We start from the raw sequence: 25,345 nt of genomic DNA on the forward strand, positions 1-25,345 counted from the left end.
CTCTCCGATGCCGGTCAAATAGTCGCGTGAAGAACGGGATCGGGGTCAACTTGGGATCTCGGTCTCGGGAAACAATGCCCGGACAAGAACATCTCAAGTGGGATCCATAGTTTATTCCAAGGCTCCCAATGGGCTCTTCGATGTGGAATCGACAATCACCGGGCACGACACTCGTTCCAGATGTCTCGCGTTCCTCCGCTTCGCACTCCGATTTCTGGCAGGAAGATTGATTCTAGATGCCGATGAAGTGTACGATCCCGAAAAAAGCAGCTAGGCATGGATCTGATTCTCCATATTTTATTAGATTCAAACATTCAAAACATTGATATGAGGTCTCGCCCGCATTTTCCTTCATAACGCCCGCGTTTAACATAAACCTAAGGATTCGACCGCTTGAAAAATCTTCCGTAAACTCATGTAGCTCGCATCGCTCGAGAGCCGAAACGCAATGAGGAGAGAGTTACATAGATTCTTCGATCTCGACAGTGTCTCTCGTCGACTCATTTATGATAGCGAGGTCCCTTCGACGAGCCGGAGTCCGTTCCCCGACCTGGGCCCCACATGATCAACATTGAACATGCAACGAGTATAGATGAACATGAAAGTGTTCACTCTGAATGACACTGGAACGCTCCAGTCCCCGTACGTCACTGAGTTGTGATAGGAACGCGTTCCGGCAGAGCATGACTAGTGCTTTTCATAACGTTAAACATATTCACGTCCTCGATTGTTCCCACGACTTTCTTCAGCTTGATTTCTTGCTTCCGCTGTTTATGGCATTGACAGCGTTCAGAGCTTCTTTCTTGAGCTCTTCTGTCGCCATGCCCGTGTACTGCTCGATGGCTTTATCGACGACGGGCCAAATTTCATTTAGGAGTCGTGCCTGTAAATAGGGAGAACGTGAGAGCTTTTTCCAGGTTATTTCGACTCTCTATGAACGGAAGGGTGAAACAGCGGAATCGGATGGGTCTAACCTGAAGGGTCGTTCGAGTTCCCCCGACCTGAGTGGTCACCAAAGGAGTTTGTCCTTGGAAGCCGAAGAGAGGCGCGAGAGCCTGCAACTTAAATTGGACCAAGGCTCCGAACAAGGGGATGAGCATGACAGCGCCTAGCGCCATGAGGAACCACGGGATCAAGTCGAATCCTTTGTGACCACATCCCAGAGACGTTTTATACGACGGAGAAACGTGTCCAAACTCGAATTCATTGTGTCCATATCCATGGCCGCCCCCGTAACCGGGTTGCGCGTAGTGACCGCCACCGTAGCCGCCTGCAGCGGGACCCCCGTAGCCTGCAGCGTGAGGATATCCGTAGTATTCATGGGGGTGGCTGGCGGCGACCTAGAACGGCGAGAACGGTATAGGAAATCCACACTCATGACAGACCCGCAATGAAAGTTTCTCATGTGCAGGCTGTGCAATCATTCCATGTACCTTGAGGTTGGGCGATACCATGCCCACATTTGGTATGCCGATGGACCATACCTCAGTCTTTTTGGCCGTTGCCGAACTTGCCGAAGCATCTTTCGCGAGCACGGGAACAGCGAACAGGTGGAAACCAAGCGTGAGCACAACGGCACACAGCACGTTCTAGAAATCACGATACGAGAAATAAGCGAAACGGTCGGATTCCAACTCGCTCGTGACGGGGGGAATCCTCCGAAGTTTTGCGCGCACAGAGGATTCAACTCACCGTGGAGACCATAGTAGACGAGGACACACTTAACGCCACGTTTTGACGAGTAATCAACGACAATGCAACGATGACGAGTGGGCTACGATCTCGAGTCCAGTTATATATATGCGATTCGTTTGCCACGGAACGTCAGCGGGAGAGAAGGTCCGCTTTTGCCCCGCTGCTCCGACAACGACATCAACGAAGAGAAGGGAGTTTTTCGGTGAATTCCCACTCTTTGGAAATATGAAACCTCGTAAGAATGGTGGCCATCGTGAAACGCTTGCTGAGGCTTCAAACTGGTGAATCCCGGATTTCATTGACGATCAGTCGGCCGCGCAAGGTGTGGCCCCAAGTTGAAGTAACGTATGACTCGCATGAATTGATCTCACTTAATTGTCCTCGAGTTCTAGACATTCAATATTGACAAACTGTGAAGTCTCGAAAAACTTTACAGAGGGAAGCTCACCCTCAGTATCGCCGATAATGGCCTTCAGGATTCGGGAAGAACGTCCCGCACCGGGAGCGCGTGCGGCCCGCAACAATGTCTTTGTCTTTGTGACTCCTCATGTAATAACATCGAAGTCGCCGGTTGCGCCTAGATGAGTCATCTTGAGGAATCGCCCGAGATTCGAGATTTGCCCCGAAGCCTCCAGCGTCATCAGATCTCGGCTTCATCCCTGACTCAATTATTGTGCATAGAGTTGAGAGCCTCTGCCGCAGATACATAGATCAAACGACTTTACGGGAAGCGACAGTCAAACTCCCGGCGAAACCGTGGCAGATGAATCCGGAGATCGTGAGAAAACACCAAAAAAATGAGCCGAGGCGGGAAAATTCGCATCATTTAGGATAGCTCAATCTCGATGAGCTTCTGCGCCCGATGGAACACTTCGAATGATCGAGTTGACGGCTGGGCCTAGAGAAGGCGAATTTTTCGTCTCTCTTCTTGATCTCCCTGTGTGACTTTGCGGGGAATCGCCACGTGATGCTTTGTGTATAAAAGAGTTTCGAGGAGCCGTGATCACCGTTGTTGTCCTTTAGAGGACTTCTATGCCCCAAAAGATTGAGTACTGACGGAATCGAGTTACGCAAGACTTTTACGTCAATTTATCCAGAATGTAGCATCTTTCGCTTTAGAACTCCAGTGATGTCCGGCTCCCGCAGCGGTCTGTGGTCATTGTTGCGAGCGAGTGCATCGACTCGACTTATTGTTGCGAAATAGCTGTTCTTATGTGGCCCTTTTGAAGAGCTTTGCCACCCTCTCTTTCAACACCCGACCGATTGAGTTTCTTTTTTATTTGGAGATTGAGCATCGTAATTTAGTCCCAGTCGAGATGAGCATGAATGAACAATCAGATGTAGTAATGGGTGTTCACGAAAGGCATCTTGACAACCGTCGCCTTCAGGAGCTTGCTCCGAACTTTGACTGTGAGCTCCGTTCCGACTTTTGACAGTTTTGTCGGGACGTATCCCATGGCGATATTTTTCGCCAGACTCGGTGAGGGTCCGCCCGACGTGACTTGACCTGCAACGGGGAAAATGTTTTATTCATGCCTAGCGACGGGAAATCGCGCCCGGCGTCGATGCTGAGGTGCGAAAATCCGCCTCACCGACTGCCGATGATGAAGTATCGAGGATCTCAGAGCCGTGTCTCGCTGGTGCTCCCGACTCCAAGAGTAGGCCGACCCTTCGTCTTTGAGGTTTCAATGTGAGATGTTTCATAATGACATCATGACCAGGGAATCCACCCTCTTGGCGCCTTCGTTTCGCAACCGTCCAAGCCAAGCCGGCCTCTATCGGTGAAATTGTTTCATCGATGTCATTACCTGCGGGACGGATTGTTTCCGGTGAGATCCTCATCGAGAAATCGCACTAAACGGCGGTACTTTCAGGCACGATTCGTGTCCTAAGCTGCGATGCGGATTCTCAATACTCCCTACCATACAAGCAGAGCCCTGCTTCCATTCTGAGTGTGTCTCGGGCTCCTAGTCCAGCCATCTTGACGTCAACATCTTTCGACGCCAACAAGGCTTCGACGACCTGTTCTGCCTTGGCCTCGGGTATCGATATTTCCACGCCATCTTCTCCGGTGTATCCACAGCGCGTGACCCTAACGAATAAACTCGGTGGACTCGAGCTCATCACAGGTATCGGAAAATATATCTCTAGGGATCAACAACCTGCATGGAACGCCGGCGACATCGCAGAGGGTTGTGTTCATGAATTTCAGGGCGTTCATGTCACACGAAGCCACTTCGGAGAGGAGCCTGTGAGCTGATGGTCCTTGTACGGCGATCAGGGCGTGATCTGAAAATTTTCGAGGAGAAGCATCAGAAAGATAGTCTTCGCGGGGACGCTGCCAGCGGATGGTATGGCTCCAGAGATTCAGTTCCGGAGCCAGTTCTGCTCGAAACGATGCAGGCGTCTACTTTTCCTCTGAACCTGATTGTTGTTTTTCTCCGGAATCACAAAGGTTACCCAGGTGAATCATTCGGGAGGAAGCCTCCAAAGAAGGCGGGGAACGAACCTTCGATAACTTCCAGCTCGACATCTTTCCAGGAAGACAATTCCTTGTTGACATGGGCGAGATCTTTTTCAGCACATCCGGCATTGCTCACAATGTACAGATAATCTGGCGTTGACGACACGATCAAATCATCGATTATCCCTCCGGACGGGGTTGTATACACGGTCAAGCTCCCGGTATTCGTTTTGAGACCCTGCGTATGGGATCAATTCGCAAATTAGCCTCATACCCGTCCTATCCATGCAGTTTTATGAATTCAGGGGAACTTCCATGCTGTATACCTTGATGTCAGCAACCACGAGGGACTCCATGAAGCTAACTCTATTTGGTCCGTGCAGTTTGCTTTGCAGCATGTGAGAGACATCGAAAATAGTTACATGCTGCCGACAATGTTTATGGGAGTCGGCTATGGATTGTGATGAGTACTGCACCGGCATAGAGTAACCGGCGAAAGGAACCATCTGTATGAGGAAGCGTAACGAGTGGTATTAATGGTGATCAATAAAATCTCGGGGCTTCTTTTATTCTACCAGAGGAGTGGGAAAACTGCCATCTCGTGAACTCAGAAGGACGCCTGAAGAGATCGCTTGTCTATCCATCCTGTGGACTCACCTTCCCGCCATGCTTGACGTGAAAATCATAGAGTGGTGTCCGCTGTAGGGTATCCGAGCCATAGGCTCTAACTTGTGCACGAATGAAGAATGTTCGTAGCTTCCACATCTTCACTCTGTTTTCTACTTGGCATCTCACCATGGAACGCTCGGCGAGACTGAGTGCAGCAGCGATATCTTCTACCTGTTATCGGTAGAGATGAGATATGATCTACTAGATATACTCGATACCAGAGTATGCTCGAGCGGAGCTGCGGAGCACACGGAGCATGGAAACGAGCTCCGATTCCCTTCGCTCGACCTCCTGTCTGAATGGTCATCGATGTTGAGATCTGGTTCTGTGGAGTTTTCTTTTTTTTCGAAAGGTACCGGAGGCACATCTCGGATGGCGCCCGAAAGTTTTTCGAAAGATCACGGAGCGCCTGACCCCAGCCCGGCAATTTCAGAAAAATTGGTTCAGCTGATCCGAAGATTTTTCCCCGAACACGAGGATGATTCCCAACCCCGCAGCCGGAAACGAATGAAAACCTCGAACGCAGAGCATCTCCCCAGAATCTTTTCGCATTCGGATTAAAATCGATCTCCGGTCGAGTCAGAATGAAGAGGCATCCAGTTTCAATATATTAGAGTCTCAGTAATTATTCGATCTCTATATTCCAACTCATCCACAAATTAATTGTCGAGCCATCGCGTCTCTTTTCCATCAGGCGGTACAAAGCGGACGAAGGAAACGGCGAAGAGTCGAAAGCAATCGAAACATTGAGCTCCCTCATGTCAACGAACTTTATTCCCCACAGTTACGGAACAGCAGAATTCCGTGTCGTCAGGCATGAATCATTTCCTCGGTCGCCTAATTATCCTTCGAGACGAGCCCAAGTATAAACTAAGCTAATCCTCCGATGCGTCATGAATAAATAGGTACATAATTTACGCCGATTGTACAAGTCGCTCTCCTTTTTACACTTCGAGGATGTCGCCCTCGGAACCAGAGCAGATGCATCAGTGAGCTCTGCGGATCGAGTCTAACAACTACCGCCTCGGATAGATCGTCAAGATTGAGCTCGATATTCGCAGCACCGGGAAAACTCACGAAATTCGATCGATCGAGGGAGGAGGAAAAAAGGCGCTCTTCCACAAGGTCTCCAGCCGAGTATCGAGGCCGATGGATAATGATCATCTCGGCCGCCGGAGTTCGCACATGTTAACATCTCGAGACCTCGTGAGGAAGACGTGCAACGCTCCTCCTTTGACATTGAGCTTTGAAGGCGTCCGTGGCGAGTATTTTACATCACTTGGTCACTCTCGGTACAATTTCCACGCGGTCATCGCCCAATTCAAATAGTTTTCCGCATGAAATGCTTCACATCATCGGGATGCATGACGGTATGACTATGAATCGCTCTTTTGAGAAAGTCGAGTATGGGATCGTGAGACCGCGACCTCATGCTCAACGTTTCCAATAAGCTCGTGAGTTGACGAGTGAGGTTGCACTGCGGCGGCGTTGAACTCGACTGGATGGAGCTTGAATCATCGGCTGGGCCTTCTGAGTTCTCCCCATCGACCTGAAATCATCAACATGTAGGAGGGGAATCGACGCAGATAGGCTGCTCGATTACGGAGCATCGCGAGCATCCGCGGCACTCACCTGATTCTCTGGCTGGGTATCCTTAGGAGATGCGGATCTTCCCGCGAATCCAACGACAGTCGTTCCTGCAGATACTGAATTCCCTACGACATTCTCTCCCCCGCTCACCCTATCACCACTTTCATTTTCAGTCTGCGAAGCAAAGCAAAGCGAAGCGTTACGTTATGCGGGCAGGGCTCTCGAGCAACAAGCACATTGCGACGCCTAGCTCGGCTCAGTGTGCCAACTGAAGCTCTCAGAGAACAAAATCGAAAAATATACAGCTTTATTTCGTTCTTCACAGAGGGCGATATCTCCCGTCGCTTCCAGCCCGCTATCACACTCTTAACCTCGACCCATTGCCCCGGGGTCTCGAAGTCCCCCTGTGGATTTTACACTTCCCCCCCTTTCAGATGATTGGATTGTATTGACCCGATCTGCCTCCTCCCCCTCCCCCCTTCCCGCCACCCCTCCCCCATCCCCCGAGAGAGAATCTGCGCACGCCACTGGCTTTCTAGGATTCACTCAGCTCAGAGGCGACAATTTCAGACAGGCTCGAGTCCGATGAATTCGACTGCGCCATTATTACCGATGATTGTGAGACTGACTCCTCGGGTCGTTCGTTCGTTGCAGCCGTTGACTCCGTGGATGACAGCGCCTGCGGGGACGAGTAGTACCGTGAGCCAATGTAATGAGGAGGGCTACCCTCATTGAAAATCTCCGTGGAACTCACTGATTCCGTTGAGGTGTCCGTTCCCGGAGACAATGTGGTGCTCGTGGTGGTCAAGGCTCCTATTTCTGACGGTGTAGAGATCGTAGTGGCTGTGAATCAAGTCTGGCTTCAGAACACCGATGAAGCCCTAGTTCTTCCGTGGGCCATACTCATTGGTGGTCGAAATATCGACGAGATGCCAATGATTGCGTCAGAACTCGACGGAGCGGGGGAATCACAGGTATCCCCCATGTTTCAATGGACTCTTTTATACGAACCTTTTTGCTCGACTAGTCGCGAACGATTCGCGGAATCGCTTTCCAGAGTCTCCCTCAAGAGTCGGAGGGCCTCTTCCTCGGTTATGTTCGAAGGCCCGATATCATCCTCGCCCAACAGAGGCCTGAACTCGGGCACGATCACCTCCTCTCCGCTCTTTTGAGGGGGCATCGGAGTCGTCGGAGGCGGCTGCGTGTCTGGAATATATGCCCAATAAAAAATGTAAATACTGTTCGCGGAATCCTCTTGTTGTGTCGTCACAGCGAGGCTCCGCATGCGGTGAACATTCTAAGGGAGCACGTCATGCCCGAGAAATGATACGCACCATCCTCAACCGCGACCGGGATTTTTTGACCGGCGAAGAGCGCGTCTATCATGTCCTGAGTGATATAGGTGCTTCTTTCGCCTGAAACAAGCGGTGAGAAGTCACTTGTCGAGCATCTTACGAGTCGAAGTTCTGCCGATACTTCATGAGCCCCGCGGATCGATCCGCCTAATCAACCCGGTGAACTCACGTAGCTCCGCTGGTACCGTGCGCGGACGGGAAGCTGTTGACACATTCGCTGCTTTATCGTAGAAGTTTCTGTAATGGGTTTCGAGGAGCTCTACGGCTCGACGGAACTCTTCAAGCTCCCAGTCGGCTATTTGGGTTGAATCGGAGGAAGTGGCCTGAAGAGAGGTGGTAGCAATGAAACTCTGAACCTCTGCGACCAGTTGGGAATTTATGTTACTCCGACTTACCTTGCGGAAAATAGATTTCGTCACAGCAGTGAGCTTCTGAGTGACGTCATCTATCCGAGTGACATCGTCCTCGGAAATGTGCCGGAGATCTTTATCTGGGAGGTCAGTCAATGCAGCTGTCGTGGGCGGGAGCCGACTCGATTCTGTCGGGGGAGCTGTTGTAGTTGGCGGTGGTGGCGCACCTATGGTTGTTGACGTCGTTGCGCTTGTGGAAGAACTTGTCGATGGAGGAGCTGTTGTGGTGCTTGTAGAAGTAGTCGTCGGCGGCGGAGGAGTAGCCGCCCCAGTGGTTGGCGGTGCCGACGTCGTCGTCGTGGTCGTCGTCGTTGTGGTTGACTTCGCTGTTGTCGTCGTCGTCGTCGGAGCGTCCGTGGTTGGTATACTTCGTCTCGTGGTGACTTCGATCGGTGGAGTACTTCTCGCAGTCGAACCCGTTACCCGCGGGGGACTCGGGGTCGTTGATGTCGTTTGAGCGCTCAAAGTCGTATCGACAAAAATCGAAGTTTTCTCCTCACTTGTCCGCGCTGGAAGCGGAGCAATTAAAATGATTACTGGCGAGGCCTGTGCGAGCGGACTCTGGGTATTTGACCGACTTTAGTTCGTGACTTTCATCTCACCTGAGGATTCTACCGGGGTGACATTCGTCGGAGACGTGACTTTGCTTCCAGGATTCCTATCTGTAAGGTATCGATAGAATATATTTGTATTTCCGTGGCGCAGCCTGTCGAGGATCCGCGGAATTCTCGATAACACCTTCAGGAGTGTGAAAATGTCTCTCCGCGAGAAAAAGTTTTCCCTCGGTTCTACGCATCGATATGCCACCTGCCCTCGCATATCTAAGATGCAGCAATCGATTGAGCTGAGGAGTAGTATCGTCGAAGAATTCACCTATTCCAGCCGGAACGTCGAATCCTCGCTTTCGCGAATCCGATATCTCATTGTCGCGGTCGGGTGCGGGGTTGCCTAGCGAGGGGTAGACGGACAAGTCAAAAGCGATACACGAAGCTAGCGTCCGATTTGCCGACCAGGTGAGACGTCGCTGGGTGGCCTTTTCTGCTCTAATGTTCACTCGAGATTCCTCATGCGCATGCGGAGCTGTCAGTGATCACCCAGGGAGCAGGAGTCAAAAGCTCGCGCCCGCTATTCCCACGCTGGGGGGAACACCCACAGACTAGGAATGGGTCGTCAGTTGGCCACATCTAAGCTAGCTTACCGGTGAGATAGAAATTCGGTCTGACCGGGGGAGGGATTTTCACACTGGGGCGATTCTCGTCACTTCGCGGGAAAACCTCTCCTTGTCCCGGAGCGCGTGCAGGGAATTCAGGAGGGAAATCGAAATTCTTGAATCTAGTCAAGCGCGATTGGAAAAGCGTTGTAGGTAGCGTGGCCGGCTGAAGCGTCTCCCTGGTGTTAGCGTCTGCCTCGCGACAAAGATTTGCATTAGGACGAGGCGACAAGAAAAATCTCGGGCACTTCCAGACGCCCTCACGGGAAGCGTTGTTAGGAAGCTTAGAGATGAGGGAGTTTCGAATCGAATAGGTCGCATAAGCCTTTTAGGGACCCATGGGAGCCGTGACCCACCTTTCGGAGAGCAGTGTTCGTAACGCGGGCAGCATTCGCCGGGGTTGTATCGAGCCGCGCAGTCGTTTCGGAAAGTGCAGCTGACCAAGGAACAGGTTATCGAAGCACCCTGTGCAAGAAGGGAATGGAAGTTATCCTTCGATGTCGTAAACTGATCTTGGGAACCACGCAGATGCGATTGTGGGGTAGCTGGTCGGCTCTACTGCGCCTGTCGCGACAGGAGCTACTATGGAGTCGGATAACGAGCTCATCCTGGACCAGTGGAATTTCGTCTCGATTAGTCCACATGTTCGATGTAGCATCTACCTGACAGTAACAAGTGTAGCAGGGCGAACCCGTGTTCGGAATAACCTGTCCGTCCGCGTAAAATTGGCCATCGTGCTCACATCCATCTAAAGGTAGTCAGAAGACTGACTTAATTTGGGTTTGAGTTCCGCATGGATCCTGGCTCATCGGATTTGTTCTTCCTTTGACCTACCGCAGTGATAGTCTGGACAGCACTGACCCTCTCGTCTGACAGCTTTGCAGTGCGGTTTCAGCTCGCAGTCTTTCAATACGCACGCGAAGCCGGGGGGTCGGCAATAACAGCTCTGGAAGAAAATTCATACTGTAGCAGATCTGAGGGAGACTGACTCTGCATGACCCGTTCTCCCGACACGAGCGTGACTCACCTCGCATGGGTTATCCGTTGGGATTTTCTCGTTGTTTTGGTAAATGACACCGTCCACGTTGCAAACTTCCGGGAAAATCATGGAAAAAATATCTTAATGAGTCGAATGGACGATGCTAGCGTTTCGGCCTGGCGTCGGAGAGAGATGAAGTCTCGAACGAAAGATCTGTCGTGACTCCTCGATCGCGCCTGATCGACCTTGTGACTCCTCGCGATGAGCTTTTCTCAGTGAATTAGAATTCGCCAGTCACCAAGACGAACGATCGCTGGCATCAAGCCTTATGGCTTGCGGTCGAACTTGTGAACGAACCAGCACGCTGCCTCCGCGTGAAGGAAGCTTGTGCAGGATAAGTCATCATTTACTATCTCGCGACTGTGGCTTGCCGAATGGCTCAAATTTTTCCTTGTCCTCCTCTCCGAAGATTCGAGAGGGAAACCGTAGTTCAGCCGGGACGCGACTGACGTCGAAGCCATCGAGGGGATCGGGGGCGTGGGCGGAGCGAATGCTCATGGATTGAAAGAAATGCATCCTTTTCACTCCTCGAATATCTCCCTCTCAACCTCGATTCGGCCTGAAGGCTCATACAATTATTGTGGAAAAATTTCGCGATGCATTCCTCGTACATAGCTTACCTGATGTCCATCCGGAGCCTCGTTTGAACGCAATGTTTGCATTAAAAATTATTCTCAAGGCTTTCGCATTATGGGGAAACGTTCTACCTAATTAAGATCTCGACACTCACCGGTCCCGTTTGCGATGTAGAACGCCGCGCGTTTGGTCAAGGACAAGCTTTCTGCGGGAAATTTCTCGGAATCAGCTTCTGATTGGAACTCCCAGGAATCAAAGAGTGGAGGTTTCCCCCACAACTTTGATGCATTGACTCAGTATTCCGCTGCGGCTTTCGGGACTGGTGCCATTCTCAATCAATCCTTGATTGAGAATCTCATGCAACGCCTCTGTACTCACTTCCGTCGGTGCTCTGGCTGATCATGAGGAGCAGTAGTACGAGTGCGCTCGACGATATCGCGTCCATGATTGACGAGTGTTCGTCAGATTAGCAAGACCTAGAAAGATCATAGGAATTTTTGGAAACGACTTCGGGCACAACGGATACCAGGATATGGGACAATCTTCACGGTCGGCTCAGCCCACCTGCATCAGGCCATGACATACGCCCGCCGGTGAAAGCATGATGAGCTAGGGGCGACTCGCACGCGCTTTGACTCCGTGCTGGAGGATCTCTCGCGCCTGTCATACACGGTGCTGTAGCTCCCTCCACCGACAAGTCACCAAACTGTTCGAAGGCAAGCGAGGTCCTCGAGCCGGATTCGGTCTGGAAACATCCCTGCTCTCTTCTTATGCTGGCTGAGAGTCATTCGAGTTCACATCAATGATAGGTACCACAACCTCTGTATGCTCATCGCATCAATGTCCTCTCACGATTCCGCCGCCTCATGTCCCGAGTGTGTATAGTCATGATCTTGCTTAGGACACCTATGGTCGATCGTGTCTCAATGTCATATTTGCTTTCACGAGGAATTCTGTCGAGGAGAGCTGGAGCAGAATTCTTGCTCCCAGTTCCCATCGTTAGATCCGAAGCAATTATGAACTCCAATCAGATAAGGTTCAGCTTCAAAGCGCATCCGATCTCAATCGCTAAGGGAAACCGCAGCCTTCGTGACAAGGACAAGCTTCGGAAGCTCCGTGTGTGCAGCGGGGAGCAAGCGACGTTCAACTCGAATTAGCATCGATCGCCTGAAGGGGCCCGGTCACTAATACGATAGTTCTCTTCACTCTTCCGTATCATGATACTAATGATGCAGCCTACGCAAACCCTCAAGTCAATGGTGAGACCGGAGTCAATCACTGTCGATCCCCGAGTGGAAGAAATTGGTCGATTTTGTGACGGCAAGAAATGCTCTGCCAAAAGCAATCTTGCGTTGAGTACTCTCGTCGAGTTTGGTCACACGCAGTGACCGTCGAGGATTCCGAGACGCGGAATGGCGGTCAACTGACGTGGAAGGTGGGTGGCCGGCCGGCCGGCCGGCCAGCGGTTCGCCGAAGCAGCCGATTCCCAAGTGCATCTTCGCAGTAGCTTGCTACTCGCTCAGAACAAAAAAAGAAATCGCACAGCGTTAAAATTAGTCGAATTCAGAATACAATAGAATGTCAATGTCAGCGTTCCCTTCGTTTGCGTCGATCAAAAAAGATCGCCTTGGCAAGCGGGCGGGCGTTCGGCGGCGGGCCAGCCTTTGCACTTCGTTATCTGCGGCCTGTGTTCTTTGTGGCCGCCGCTGCTGTTGTCATGGACTACGACGACCACTGCGGCAAGTTCGACCGTCGCCGCTTCTTCGGCGCTCTTCTTCGGCACCGAGTGCTCGAGTGGCATTGCGTAAGAGAATTGAGCGTCATCTTCTGGCCCACGGTACAGTTCGGTTAGCCTTCTACTGATGATGATGGTAATGATGACGTTGACGACGATGCTCCGCTCGTTCGAGCAGGAGTGGGAAGAAGCTGCCGTCGGCGTGGAATTCCTATACGGTCGGTTATCGCACGTCAACAAAGATGCGGATCGTGCCGCCGGCTGCGGTCTCCACATCGGCGATGTCCTCGTACGCGCGAAGTATTCACGTTTGTGAGTGGTCCCGAGGAACCTCACCGCGGAATCTTCCGACTATACTGGGCCGAATAATATTCAACGGCGCTACGTGACCGCCATCGAGCCTTGAGCCCAAAGGACGCATATGGGGAAACATCTGCCTGTGTCCGACATGTAGTATTCCTAGTCTCGACAGTCCTATTCCTCGCCGGGGCAGCGTCGTGCTACCCGGGAGGTTTCCAAGAGGAAACAAGTCAATCATCAGACGTATAACTCATCTCTCATCTCCCATCCGTCAATCAGGGTCGGGATTGAGCCGAATTTCGGACCTCACGGTTTGACATCGCGTCTCCGAGTTTGCTTCGGGAACACGACGGGTTCCTGAGCAGGTTTCGTCGACCACTGTGAGAGGAACTTCGAACTAGGTTCAGCAAGTCTGTACCCTCCAGTAGAGTCTGGGTTTCTAGAGGATGATGATGCTTCGAATTGTTGTCAAACGACGTACGACGCTCATTCGGATCTCGTGCTAGTGGGAGTTCAACGTTAGCATCCGTGTCACCCACACAGTGGCGACAATGATTTACGGGTAGGCTTGAGTCACGCAGTTACGAAACAGGGAAGGACTGCATGTTTTCCCGTTTCCGAACAGGGACCTTGAGCAATGGCAACTATAGTACGTTTGCCGGGGAAGGACTCGGCTCTTATCACCGCGAGACTCGGAACTCTCTAACGGCCTTGACCTAAAACATCCGAACCTCCGAGTTTAGAGCTCCGCTGTGCGGTCGTGATCTGCGCTTATACGGAGCTCAAGCCTCGAATACATTATTGTCGTTGGAATAAAGTGATGCATTATCGCGGTGTTGCTGACGACTCCGGACTAGGCCTGCTTGTGAAACCGAAATACCGAAATTTCCCCGAGAGAGCAGCGCGCCGGTAAGATGTTCCCTCCGAAGAGCCCATGAACACCCCGAATCAGGAGAAGGAAATCAACTCAAGTGTGGCTGGATGAATGGGCTCGATAAATCTCAATATGGGATCTGGAGATGTCGAATCGCCGGTCGCAAGCGCCCCCGATCCTCCGAGGGCGGGCGTGAAGGCAATCCACTTGACGTCTCCGGCATCAGGATGTTCGATAAATTTCTTGTGGTAGTCCGCCATCGATCAGGTTATAGCGCGTCGTAGTTCCGCTCCCGAGTCTTCACGAGGCCCCTTATTAGGCTGCCGGAGACAGGGAGCTCAGGGGGGAGAATCACTGCACCAGGGTCTCACCTTTGATGGAATCCTATCGGACGGCTCCCTATCCGATGTAGTTCTGAGACGGGAACATCACACAAAACGAAATACTCTCCGAATCAGATTCCCGCTCACGTACGAAACCCCTAAAGGGACTCTTGATCGGAGTAACTTGTCAGTCAGGGTGGAAGATGCGGTCTGAGTAAAGGTGCACTGCACACGATGAACCGTGGTCTCTTTGTTTTACAGTCAGCGCTGATCAGCGGCAACACGTTCTTTAGTTCTTTTGAATGGGCAAGGGAACTATGAGCGAGGGTCACTCACCACAAAGCCAATGACTCAATCTGAACCGCAGAAGCCGCTACTGGAGGGAAACGGTACACCCACGTGGAATACGTATCGAGTACGTAGCGCGGAAACGAGAGATATGATAATGATAGAGGGAGGGATTCGCCGATCCTATCGTCCAAGTTCTTCAGCGACGATTTCAGTCCAAGAATACATGAGACATCTGACCTGAAGCATCTTTCGGATGCTCCGGTTAGCGCGACGACGAGAGGAGAACAAATCCCTTTGGCGATATCAAAGGGAAACCCTCCGATGGATTCCTCGTCCAAGTGATCCCGAGCTATCTGCATGGGCTTCCATTCCACTAGAAGTTCGGCTCCGCGGTTAGCGACTCGAAATCAGAGTCGCTCGTCTGAAGAGAGACCGACACGGTTTATCGCGAGTTCTCCAGGAGAGAACTCGTTAGTTTCCTATTTTGGGCTCCCCGAGAAAAAAAAGCAACTGGAGGTTTTATTGGAGTCGGTAAGCTCGTGGTTCTATAGCTCAGGCATTTCTCCGGAACTTCGAATCCATCGAAGATACCTCGGAGAAGAACTTCCGAGAACTGAGATGGAGACGTCGCATTTGGAATCTAAGTGGTTCTCGGGGCTTGATCTCGAGATATGCGACGGCCCGTGTAACTAAGTATCCGGCGAGATAAAGAGAATATCTCTAAGGGACGATCCGGAGAAATATGATGACCTCCCCCCGTAACCCTCTTATGCGAGACCTCTGAATTCAGATGAATGAGAAAGATGAAATAGGACTTCGGATATCTCGCAGAAGGCGAGAAATCAGGTGTTTACAGAATTTCGGTCGAAGTGAGAGCGTCTCTGAGTTATTCACGGATAATTGTCAGAGCCCGATTTTCAAGATCAGTGCTCACCGCCTTCTGTCATCAGCGAAAAGATTAACACAGCGCGCACAGAAACTGAATGGACGCCGCAAAACGACCTTGCTCCACAGAAGACGACAAACTGTTTGACCGCTCGGCCGACTGAGTGACATTTCGCTGGTTGCAACGTCTGCTCCCACCGAATCGCTCCGGTCAGCGTGATGAGACATACTGAAGACAATGCTTTTTGTGCGACACGAATCGCTGATCAGAAGCTGAAAAGCAAGGTGTCTGCCCGCGACCAACAGAGGGATTACCGCCGAGACAAAAGTTTTTTTTCGACAATCAGTCGACTGATAGCCAAATAGCAACACCAACCAGATTTTGGGGGACTCTTCGTTGGACAGAATACGAGGATTGAACATCTGAACTAGACGAACACGTTATGGGTGGATACTGAGTGTCCGACAGCGCTCTGGATGAAGAGCGCTCATCAGCGAATAAATGAAGATCACCGTGGAAGGACCGATACAGCACACGACACAACATGGAAAACAGCTGTTCTGAAGGCGCCCGGGGATGCTTTTTTCAGCAACGGGCGGGAGCCGCTCATTGTGCATTGACACCTCGGGCCGAATGCCCCACTCAAGGTAGTGACGCACCAAAACAGAAGTCAAGTGGTAAACCTCAAAAGAAAACCCATGGCTGTTCCAGTTCGCCTTGTAATCGTTATCATTGACACCATAGTCAATAGAAACCAGCTCTGGCCATGGATCTTCCGTCACTGAAAGGAGTTGAGTTGACAGTGATTTTCTGGAAGAACTGAGACGACCCCATGAGCCAATCCGAGTGGAGGCTCCAAACCTCCTAAGATCGCTCTCGACTTCGGAAAGCTCATCCGAAGGTCACCATTCATTCTCCGAATTCTCTCCTATTTCACATCTTGGGTGATTCGACCGTGAGCGAATGCATCCTCTTCTCTCGCCGTGGAATCCCGGACCATTGACTGTTCGGCCGCCAAGGCCACACGGGCATGGGAATGTCCCGGATTCCTGCCTGTAGCTGGGTTCAGTAGAAGCTCATTCGTAGAGAAACCGTCCTTGCATTCCAAACCTCTTCAGGAGGCGGGAGGTCTCTCACATGAACAATCACTCGATCCATTCATCTAGCGGTGTTTATTGAGAAATTGGTCAACCTCAACAAGAGAGCAGGTCAGGACGTCTCATGAGTATTGTGGGCACCTTGTCATCGTCATCATCAACTTCTCAATCCAGCAGCTGCCTCGAGTTGGTGGAGGTTCTCGGTTAGCGCCTCCACCTCGTCCATTTTGTTCGCAGCTCGAGCCTGAAAATAAGAAATTGTGAGCGATGCGTGAGGACGCATGGGCGTCAGCCGGCGGCAATTCAAGGTGTAAACGCACCTGCTCGAGGAAACCCCTAATGTTCTTTATCTGCTGTCTCAGAGGATCCTCGTCTTCCTCTGTGCGCGAGAAGCTCTCGACCGACGGTGTCCAGCCGCCAGCTACCATTGTCGTGGGGATTTGAGTGACAGTACGGTCAACCCTTCGTTTCGCCTGGAAAAAATTATCATGTATCCGCCACATTTTTGCCACAAGTCAAGTATCGCGCCATACCGTCGAGTGATAGCGGCTCGCTCCTCGTAGCGATCAGATGAGCCACTGAATTTGCTATTCGCCGCGAGGAAGACTGAAGAACCCACCTCCTCACGTCTTTGTTGGGCAAGTCGCTCCAGTTGCTGGGCTTCGGGTAGATGGGGCAAACTGACGAGGAGATCTTTGACGAATTGACTCGTCGCAGCTCTGTGGGGTAGAGAATCGTCTCCTGAATTCACTATACGGCCCAATCGAACCACCTACAGCAGATAAACCCCCGCAGCATCTTGGGGTAATATTCAGAGCCCAATACCTGATAAGCATTCTCAGTTGAGCTTGGCGAGGCGAAAGTGAAGGATCACTGGACACATCTCCGATTCTCTTCGCTATCGTATCCGCTTTCTCCGCGTGCTTGAGGATCGCCATCCGTAATTCTTGAGCTTGCGTTAACGCTGTAAATGGGTCCTTTCGATTATCCCTCGCTGATATGCTCGCAGAATATACAGCAGAATTTATGCGCATTGGAACACGCCGCTTCCGAACGAGTTGCAGAGACCGGTTGAGCGCTACCGGTTGTGCTCTACACCACAATCACGTCGGGAAAACCTTCACCGAATTCGTTTCGATACGGGGATAATTGAGGGAAGGCTAGCTAAGTCGTAAGAGGACACAAGCAAATCGTCGAAATTTCCAGAGCGACTCACATCCATCGCCCGCCATCAGAGCATCAGTCAAGCTCACATACTGCGCTTTCAAATCAACGCATCGATCCATCAAGTCCCTGAAACAAGGGGAAAATGCGTGAGTTTCCCAGGGAGATGAATAATCGAGCTTCAGGAAAAAAATATTGTGCAGGCCGCGCCGCAGGCTCCGGGAGGATTAAGTTTTGTATTCAATTTTGATGCAGCAGAAGTTGCATCATCGAGGTACACTCACTTCATTCTAGCGTAAGCTTCCTGAAGGTGATCCGTTGCCGTGCCTTGGACGATGCTCAGCTGCTTCCGATGCAGAAGTTTGAAACAATCTGTACAGCATCTGGAGCGGGTCCTCAGTCGGTAGAGCGCCTCATACTGGCAAGCCAGGGAATGTAACCTCTCGTTCGAGTTTAAGAAAGAATTCTACACGCATCAACACTCACCGCAGTTGTAATACAGGAATGCTGCTCCCTATTTCACCTTGGAGGAGCTGCTGAGCAAGCGCATTCTCGACAAATCTTGAGCAGTCTTGGCAAGTGATCGCTCCGCAGAGTCTGGATAGGGAAGCAAATGTTAGCCTTGACTTGTCGGATTTTCTCAGATACTGATGCGGATCCGAGGAGCTCGATTCGAACTGTCCGCTCGACCACGGAAAAATGGAAGCGATCACTCCAGAGATTTGCTCACCGACAATGATGCTTCCGCCGTCCGAGAAACGGCGTGAAATTCTCTGCGCAGGTGGGACACCGAGAGACTAGGGTTTCGTCGACCCACTCCACGATCTGTAGGGTTTGAGTTCGGGCGTGAGTCGGCTTGTGAGAGGACCGTGATAGGACCGCGACGATAGGAGGAGAGCTCACCTTTTGCTCGAATTCCCTTCTTTTTTTGTCATTTCCAATAGGAGTTCCCGACGCAAGGAGTTTGCTGAGTCGAATCACAAGTTTGTTGATCTGCATATTGTATCGTTCCAGTCTATCCGAACGAGTTTTCCTGAAGAGATCCGAATGTTTTATCACAAAGCCCGGTTGCAGCTGTTCGCCGATGTCGAGTTGGTTCTGAAGAAGAGGGGCACCTTAGGACAATTTGTCCTTAACTACTCCTGACTACCTAGAACTCGGAGCCTGAGCTGCGTATCCATTCTGACGAAAGATGCTAGAACGAAGTCCAATCAATGACCTCTCAGTACTCGAACATGTCGGGGAAGCTCACGTAAACTAGTTGCTGTTGCTGAACGTGGTTTGCTTCTTGTTGACGCGGACGGTCTCCGTTCGGGGCCCGGTCTTCATTGAGCAGCTTCTTCTTGGCTTTGGCGAATATTTCTTTGAACGATGCGATGGCCTCGTTTGAATCAGCCTCCGGACCGGGATGTGCCGTTTCAAAATGTGAGGACAACTCGGCTGTGGGGGAAGCTCCAACTTGAGATACCTGACCCGAAGGAGGAACCCAGGAAGGTGTCCGCGAGCGGGACGAGGATTCGGATGGAAGCTCTTACTCACCAATAGTCCCGAGATCCTTCATACACATCGGACAAATCAGGCCCTCTCTGACCTCTGACATCCTCGCGATCGTTCCAACTCGGAGAGGTTCGAACCAGAGCGAGGGTGGAGGAAACTAATCGTGAGCGGCCAGCTGTCATGCAGCGATCAGCTGATCGCTCTGTAGAGGGAGAGGGGCAAACGCCTCAATAGGTTTGGAGATGCTCGCTCCCAGAAAAAGCGAGATAGTTGCATCATGGAAGATCTCACCTCAACCGATTCGATAGCTTTTGATCAAGGTTGAACTCCCCCTAATCAAGCTGGAACAAAGGGATCAGATGGAATGGTCAATGAAGACATTGCCTGATTTCGCGATAAACCCTCAACAGAGATCATCGACATCATTTCCGCTGAACCGGTTTCACATTCAGTGTCTCCGGGGTTCTATCCCACTCTGATTCGGAACCCAAACGCCTCGATTTCACTCCGCACGATATTACGCCATTCTGATCCAATGAAAGTGAGCCGTTCCTTTGCGATGATCACACAGGGCGGATTCCACCTACCTTCATTCGGCTCTCGGCTCGGATCCATTCGCGCCTGTCCCAGATCGGCGCATAATCGAGTCCGGTTCGAGAAAGTTGGAGATGTTTACATTTTGCGAGTCAGAGAAACGAGAAATTTTTGTATCGATAAAGAAACAAGACGAGAAAGAATTCTGACTTCCAACTCGGGTGATACTGCAACACGGTGAGGCTTCCGTCGGATAGAACGGCTAGGATCATTCTCTAAACAGTGTCCGGGATCAGATGTTCGAAAACATATGACTCCAAAAGCACACAGTGACCAATGACGACGGATGAGCTGTGATCCAACTATGCTTCGTGTGTTGGAAAGGAGATTCGTAGACCAGCAGGGCGGGAATCAGAGAACCGGCCGAGAGTCGGTTTTGACCCTCCTCGGTAGGACGTCGAAGTTGTAAAAGCGCAAATCAGTATTTTCTTGTATACTGAAAACTTATGAGCTTCCTGGGTTCTGCATGAAAACTCGTGGGCCCGTCGATTGGGTCGTGATCACCTCCATGGTGTGAAAATCCTCGAGAGTCTGCCGTAAGGGAATAGCCGGAGCAGCTCGCGACCCGTATCGGGACCGTGATGCTGTCACGGGCGACCCAGTATTGATGACTAAAATCCAGGCTCGATTTAGAATAGTTTTCTAGACGAAGGAATTCCAAGTCCATTCGGAGGATCAACCCTTGCGACGAGCCGTATTCCGCTCGGGGGGATGGAAATTCCGCTCGATCAGGTCTAAATAGACGTCCTTCGAGACTCACGGAATGCAACCGTCAAATGAGCTCATACTGAATCGATCGCTCTTTGGAATAGGTGATAGCTGCTCATCACATGCAGAGGATCGAGAGGCTGAGTCCAGAGTGCCTGAGCCCTCCCCGTCAGCCAAGGCCCCGACATGGAATAGCTTGTGGAGGTTCTGCTTCCGATTCTAGATGCGGAAATCGTGAGAGAGAAGCGTGCGCGGAGCGGGGCCGGAGATCGGATAGGCAACTCGCGACATGGCGGCCGAAGATGTGGTGGTCATGCGCTGGCCTCTGCATTCCGGAGAGCTCTTGCAAAATCTGTGCGCGATGCGTGACCGAGGAGAAATGAATGACGTGACTCTCATAACACCCGACGGCAGTGTCGAAGCTCATCGTGTCATCTTGGCGGCCAGTTCAGAGCTGCTCCGAGACATGCTGAAAAGAGTAAGATCGATGTCGAATCCGGACCAAGCTCTTGATCGAATCAAGAGACTTTGTTCTGGAACTGAGACTCAAAATAATAATATACGCTACGATAAGCCCATAATTTATTGCTCATTATTCCCATGCAGAGTCCGGCCTTCGTTCCATGTTCGCTCGTTCTGAGGGACATTACCGAAGCCCAGCTGAATCTCGTCTTGGATTTCGTCTATAAAGGCGAGCTCGCAGTCCTCAAAACTCAGCTCAACGACTTGGCGAGGGCTTGCGATTACCTTCAAATCAAAACCTGTCTATCTTCGCTCGAATCTGCAGACGGTAAAATCCGAAAAAGTGCCTGACATGAACCCAGATATGATGAGGGGAAATATTGGAGAACGATCTATCCGTCCCACTGAAATTCATCTGATTAACCGAATTTCGTCGGGACTCAGGAGCGTGTCAGGAGTTCGAGGAGGGACAAAACGGAGAAGATGACCGTGACGAAGAGAACGACGATGAACCTGATGGCGGCGGCGGCGTCGACGACGAGGCAGAGCATGTTGATGAGGAGTGCAACGCCGAAGAGCCAGAAACCGACTTCATCGAGCCTGCTCCGAATAAAGGCCTCACGAATAAAATGACTCGAAGGACGAAAGTCACGAACACGAGTGAGGCGACGACTGAATCAGACAAGATTCCAATCAGCGCCGACGAGGTCGAAATGGAGGACTTGCAAAGCTCTGCGGCGACGTACGAGGTCATCACTTTCGAAGACGTCAAAGAGGAATCAGCTGACGACGCGAAGCCGAAATCGAGGCAAAGCTACGCGAAGAAAGCTCGTCTGTCCATTGTCGGTGAGACGCACGGTTCTCTCTGATGATGCTAATGTTCGCAATTCATTCATCAAATCACTTGTGGTGATCAAGCTCCGGACCATATATTCTAGGCGATAAACGTGTCTACACGCTCGATGACGACAAGCTCGTGGGTGATGCGCCTTCTCAAATCGGACCGGATCGGCGATTTTGTCGCGAATGCCGCATAACTCTGAGTTATCCCAAAGAATTCCGGGAGCACCGGAAACAATGGCACGCGCTGCAGTGCGCCAGATGCGATTTTCGAGCCACGAAAGAGTCCACGATCCGTGAACACTTCGAAAAGGTTGGTATTTAGTAAAATCTCGGACAGGACCTCCACGCTTCTCCGATCCAGAGGAACGTTCTCAAAGAGATTCCCTTCGGCAACAGGTCCACGAGAACATACGGAGATTCAGCTGCGACGTGTGTCCTTTCCAATGCAAGGACCGAGCCACGCTACTAAATCATTCGAGGAGACATACGAACGAGAAGCCCTACGAGTGTGGGTGAGTTCAGCGGGAGAATACGGATCGCACTGGCGATGATCCGTCTGTGACGCCCTCGCCGGGTCAATGCAGCTAAGACATTCGATGAGGCGCGGAGACCACCCGGACTCAATTCTAATCATATGTCTCAGGTACTGCGACTATAAATCGGCTCAGTCGGCCTCCATGAAGCAACATGTCACATTACACGAAAATGTCGAGAGTCGACCGTTCCCATGCGACGAGTGCACCAGGCATCCTATATCCTTCGGCTCACGGTAAATATCTCCTTCTTCCCGCCAGCGATGAGCTCGGTATCATACGATTCGGTCATCGTCGCTCAAGCTCGAATCTCACAGTGGAGCTTGAAATCAAATCAATGAATAATCGATAATATCCTGAAAATTGCGACAGGGCCGCGTTGACCAAGCACAAGAAGGCTCATCATACCGCCCGGGTCATGGCCTTCACGATCATCCAGGAAGACCAGGCTCTCACAGAAGCTACCGGAGAGAATTCATGACGGTAGAAAATCATGACCGATCAAGAGAGGAACGACAGGGAATAGGAAGGGTACCTCCGTATTTGATCTCTGGGCCGTATTATACAGTGTTCTGTTCATAGGCATCCCCGAATAAAGCCTGGAAGACCATTCTGAATCAGAGGACCTCATATCTTGCTGTTATGGAATTCGAGGTCAACCATTGGGACTCGGGTCTCGGAAGAACAGATTGTCAAGTTCCAAGGTATGACCAGGAACCCTTCGTGGGTCACCATCCATCATGTACATCACGGCTCTATCTCGAATCTCAATCCTGGGAGCCCGAACACGGGAAAAGTTCACAAGAAATCGATATTCCCAGTTTCGTATTTTCCTTTATTGTAGCCTTCCGGTGGAAAAAATGTGCTGTCATATCGGAAGTCCCATCCAGCTTAGCTCGCCTCGCGGTTTAGAACTATGCTTTCATAACGCTTCCGCTCTTGCTGTGGGAAAGAGAAAAAGAGAACTGATTTAGAGCCAAAGATCCGCCGAGGTGATTCCAAGATCGAGGTCGATAGTCGTAACGAGAGAGCATCCTAAGGCTTCCGGGAGACGGATGGAGGCAGAACTCACAGCTGCATCAAAGCATCTGCTTCAAGTCATGGTTTTCGGTGCCTGAAAACAGCGTATTCCTTCGTTCGTCGATCATGTTGAAGAGTTCCGGAAGTTCGGGAACTCTCCCAGTTCTTATCTTTGACCAGAGTTGTTCTCCATTGAGGTAAATCTCGAAAGCTCCAGTCGATATCAGCTGCGATTCTATCATTCCAGAGATGAAGAATAGCATGAGGCAGCCGGACATCTGCAGTATTCAATTGATGGTTATGAGTCGACGGAATGAGGGAGATAGGATCTTTACGGCCGCATCCTCATGCGCAAGGGCCCTCATCTGTGTGAACTCACTTTGTTGTTGAGTAACCAATCATACATGCTGGGAGTTGGCCTTTGGAACCAGTCGAATGGATTCATGCCAGAGACGACTAGGATGATCATTAGGAATTTCATCAAACCCAACGAATGAGCGATGTGGTTTCTGCAATGTCATCGGGGAATCAACTCAGCCCGCTGTTGCGTAGGCGGGAGGGAATATTCCTCGACCCCATATCATCAGGGGCAGTGCGAGTTCTTGTTCGGAGTAATGCCGCGAACGGGAGAGAAATATGCGGCAAGCATCGGAATGAGGAAGATCACCATGGACTGCTCCCTATTATACCTCGGGAATGGTGGGGTGAAAGTATCTCCTGCTATCCTGATATCGGGATAACGACGCTGAAGGACTTCTGCATATTGTTGAAAGGCACCTTTGTATCCTCAGGAAACGCTGCGTCGAAGAAGCGAGAAAATTATGAGGATGCTGCCGAAAGGGATCCGAGAATGGCGAGGACTGCATGAGTGGACAACCAGGATTCAACGTGAAACTATTCGATTCTTGTCATTTTGACTCTTCTTCAATTGAGGAGCGAATCAACTTGACTCCAATTTGTCGTCGTCCGTGGACTCGGCGTCGCAGGGCCCGGCACTACTCACCAATAGAGGAATGTTAATTGTGGAATCTCCGGCGAACCGGAGAGGTCCATTTTCAATTTCGGGATGGATTTCCCAACCGTAGTTGTCTGTTCCTGTGAATCATCCTCGCGCGATCTCATGAGATCCACGATGCTCGCTCCCACGACCAGGAGGGCGACCCACATGAGAACCTTGCCTTCCTGAGCCATCGCGGGGCTCTTCTGAGAGGGGTCCGACCCGCACCCCAAGAAAAAAACTCAAGAGTTCCCTGAACCAACTCCTTCTCAAGTCCACTATCACATGAAGTCGCGGGAATGGACTTTAGTCAGTTCAAGATTGCGTTCCGGCGTAGACAAGCGAACTCACACATCCGTGTCACTACAGCTGCGGCTGCAAGCTGCCTGTATCGCTTCGAACAGGAAATAGGAGAGAGAGAGAGGGAGAGCCGCTTCGTCTGCTAACAAGACTCTACGCTATGCTCTATGCGTATTTCGGAGTCAGGATTTGCGGAAATTCCCCCCCATGGCCTTCCCTGTTGGGGACGCATAATGCCACACGAATGCGTAATGGACATTCGGTTGATTCCGGAGAGGAGTCAGGGCATCGAGCTGGTCGATTTTCATCAGAAACTCGCATAAGACCTCCATTCAGATAATTGGGGAATTCAACTCAATCGAAAATCAAGCCCGGTCCGGGTGAAAAGTCCGGAATCCCGGAACTAAGCCCGCCTTCACGCTGACAGCCATCGGCAGACTAGGCAATTCCAAGGCGGAAAAAGCGTTAGAGAACCGAGATATTGTCGCCATGGAATGCGTCTCCCGGAACGGAGCTTTCCGGCGCTCAACTCTTATCCGCGGAGCTCGCCTGGTCCCTCAAGATCTTGGTCGAGATGCCCAAACGGCCGCAGCGTCCTGATCGGATGCGCAAAATCTACTCTGGTTGACGAAGCAGTCGAAATTACGGGATCACCGCCGAGACTGTCTCTTACAGGACGAAGCTTCGGCTTCGGATCCCTGGGATTCCCACAG

The 25,345-nt window shown here is 51.2% G+C and overlaps 5 protein-coding genes and 1 long non-coding RNA gene across 6 annotated transcripts; 1 reads left to right on the plus strand and 5 right to left on the minus strand.

The window, feature by feature from the left end:
* Positions 1 to 745: 745 nt before the first annotated feature.
* LOC114828516 (uncharacterized) lies at positions 746 to 1,704 on the minus strand. Its single transcript, XM_029112960.1, has 4 exons — positions 1,693 to 1,704; positions 1,434 to 1,589; positions 975 to 1,340; positions 746 to 883 (listed from the first exon to the last, which is right to left on the minus strand). The coding sequence occupies exons 1-4, from the start codon at positions 1,702 to 1,704 to the stop codon at positions 746 to 748; spliced, it is 672 nt and encodes a 223-aa protein (XP_028968793.1).
* Positions 1,705 to 2,958: 1,254 nt separating this feature from the next.
* LOC100900472 (aminomethyltransferase, mitochondrial) lies at positions 2,959 to 4,955 on the minus strand. Its single transcript, XM_018641561.1, has 7 exons — positions 4,817 to 4,955; positions 4,486 to 4,665; positions 4,205 to 4,397; positions 3,858 to 3,984; positions 3,618 to 3,787; positions 3,288 to 3,503; positions 2,959 to 3,202 (listed from the first exon to the last, which is right to left on the minus strand). The coding sequence occupies exons 1-7, from the start codon at positions 4,922 to 4,924 to the stop codon at positions 3,030 to 3,032; spliced, it is 1,167 nt and encodes a 388-aa protein (XP_018497077.1). The 5' UTR covers positions 4,925 to 4,955; the 3' UTR covers positions 2,959 to 3,029.
* A 1,194-nt stretch (positions 4,956 to 6,149) lies between these two features.
* Positions 6,150 to 11,472, minus strand: LOC108864979 (uncharacterized protein PB18E9.04c). Its single transcript, XM_029112961.1, has 14 exons — positions 11,387 to 11,472; positions 11,163 to 11,213; positions 10,421 to 10,485; positions 10,228 to 10,339; positions 10,056 to 10,141; positions 9,750 to 9,858; positions 9,382 to 9,585; positions 8,786 to 8,845; positions 8,169 to 8,692; positions 7,943 to 8,096; positions 7,753 to 7,833; positions 7,430 to 7,624; positions 6,461 to 6,525; positions 6,150 to 6,377 (listed from the first exon to the last, which is right to left on the minus strand). Exons 1-14 carry the CDS (start codon positions 11,451 to 11,453, stop codon positions 6,150 to 6,152), a joined length of 2,001 nt encoding a protein of 666 aa, XP_028968794.1. The 5' UTR covers positions 11,454 to 11,472.
* A 5,103-nt stretch (positions 11,473 to 16,575) lies between these two features.
* Rbsn-5 (Rabenosyn-5) lies at positions 16,576 to 19,374 on the minus strand. Its single transcript, XM_003738142.1, has 11 exons — positions 19,218 to 19,374; positions 18,931 to 19,118; positions 18,582 to 18,776; positions 18,409 to 18,503; positions 18,165 to 18,275; positions 17,963 to 18,061; positions 17,731 to 17,807; positions 17,340 to 17,478; positions 17,134 to 17,233; positions 16,835 to 16,987; positions 16,576 to 16,758 (listed from the first exon to the last, which is right to left on the minus strand). The coding sequence occupies exons 1-11, from the start codon at positions 19,276 to 19,278 to the stop codon at positions 16,672 to 16,674; spliced, it is 1,305 nt and encodes a 434-aa protein (XP_003738190.1). The 5' UTR covers positions 19,279 to 19,374; the 3' UTR covers positions 16,576 to 16,671.
* A 1,392-nt stretch (positions 19,375 to 20,766) lies between these two features.
* LOC100905999 (transcriptional repressor CTCFL) lies at positions 20,767 to 22,796 on the plus strand. Its single transcript, XM_003738143.2, has 7 exons — positions 20,767 to 20,955; positions 21,084 to 21,267; positions 21,384 to 21,785; positions 21,878 to 22,092; positions 22,179 to 22,294; positions 22,426 to 22,551; positions 22,688 to 22,796. Exons 1-7 carry the CDS (start codon positions 20,767 to 20,769, stop codon positions 22,794 to 22,796), a joined length of 1,341 nt encoding a protein of 446 aa, XP_003738191.2.
* Positions 22,797 to 23,134: 338 nt separating this feature from the next.
* Positions 23,135 to 24,526, minus strand: LOC100901048 (putative esophageal gland cell secretory protein 6). Its single transcript, XR_001951239.1, has 5 exons — positions 24,376 to 24,526; positions 24,025 to 24,121; positions 23,715 to 23,844; positions 23,388 to 23,613; positions 23,135 to 23,257 (listed from the first exon to the last, which is right to left on the minus strand). It is a non-coding gene; the product is annotated as a putative esophageal gland cell secretory protein 6 (long non-coding RNA).
* Positions 24,527 to 25,345: the final 819 nt, after the last annotated feature.

This window comes from Galendromus occidentalis, unplaced genomic scaffold (assembly GCF_000255335.2).
Source record: "Galendromus occidentalis unplaced genomic scaffold, Mocc_1.1 scf7180000075782, whole genome shotgun sequence".
Taxonomy (NCBI): domain Eukaryota; kingdom Metazoa; phylum Arthropoda; class Arachnida; order Mesostigmata; family Phytoseiidae; genus Galendromus; species Galendromus occidentalis.

Coding starts and splice junctions, on each gene's coding strand:
- LOC114828516 (XM_029112960.1), bottom strand. Junction 1,341..1,433: donor TGGTATCGCCCAACCTCAAG/GTACATGGAATG, acceptor TCGCCGTTCTAG/GTCGCCGCCAGCCACCCCCA. Junction 884..974: donor GAACTCGAACGACCCTTCAG/GTTAGACCCATC, acceptor CCCTATTTACAG/GCACGACTCCTAAATGAAAT.
- LOC100900472 (XM_018641561.1), bottom strand. CDS start 4,924: ATGTGGAAGCTACGAACATTCTTCATTCGTGCACAAGTTAGAGCCTAT. Junction 3,504..3,617: donor AGCAGGGCTCTGCTTGTATG/GTAGGGAGTATT, acceptor TCCGTCCCGCAG/GTAATGACATCGATGAAACA. Junction 3,203..3,287: donor TACTTCATCATCGGCAGTCG/GTGAGGCGGATT, acceptor TCCCCGTTGCAG/GTCAAGTCACGTCGGGCGGA.
- LOC108864979 (XM_029112961.1), bottom strand. CDS start 11,453: ATGGACGCGATATCGTCGAGCGCACTCGTACTACTGCTCCTCATGATC. Junction 10,486..11,162: donor CTACATCGCAAACGGGACCG/GTGAGTGTCGAG, acceptor TTTTCCCGGAAG/TTTGCAACGTGGACGGTGTC. Junction 8,097..8,168: donor CGAAATCTATTTTCCGCAAG/GTAAGTCGGAGT, acceptor ACCTCTCTTCAG/GCCACTTCCTCCGATTCAAC.
- Rbsn-5 (XM_003738142.1), bottom strand. CDS start 19,278: ATGTCAGAGGTCAGAGAGGGCCTGATTTGTCCGATGTGTATGAAGGAT. Junction 17,808..17,962: donor GAAGCTTACGCTAGAATGAA/GTGAGTGTACCT, acceptor CCCTTGTTTCAG/GGACTTGATGGATCGATGCG. Junction 17,234..17,339: donor CAACTGAGAATGCTTATCAG/GTATTGGGCTCT, acceptor TCTACCCCACAG/AGCTGCGACGAGTCAATTCG.
- LOC100905999 (XM_003738143.2), top strand. CDS start 20,767: ATGGCGGCCGAAGATGTGGTGGTCATGCGCTGGCCTCTGCATTCCGGA. Junction 21,268..21,383: donor TTCGCTCGAATCTGCAGACG/GTAAAATCCGAA, acceptor GTCGGGACTCAG/GAGCGTGTCAGGAGTTCGAG. Junction 22,295..22,425: donor GAGAAGCCCTACGAGTGTGG/GTGAGTTCAGCG, acceptor CATATGTCTCAG/GTACTGCGACTATAAATCGG.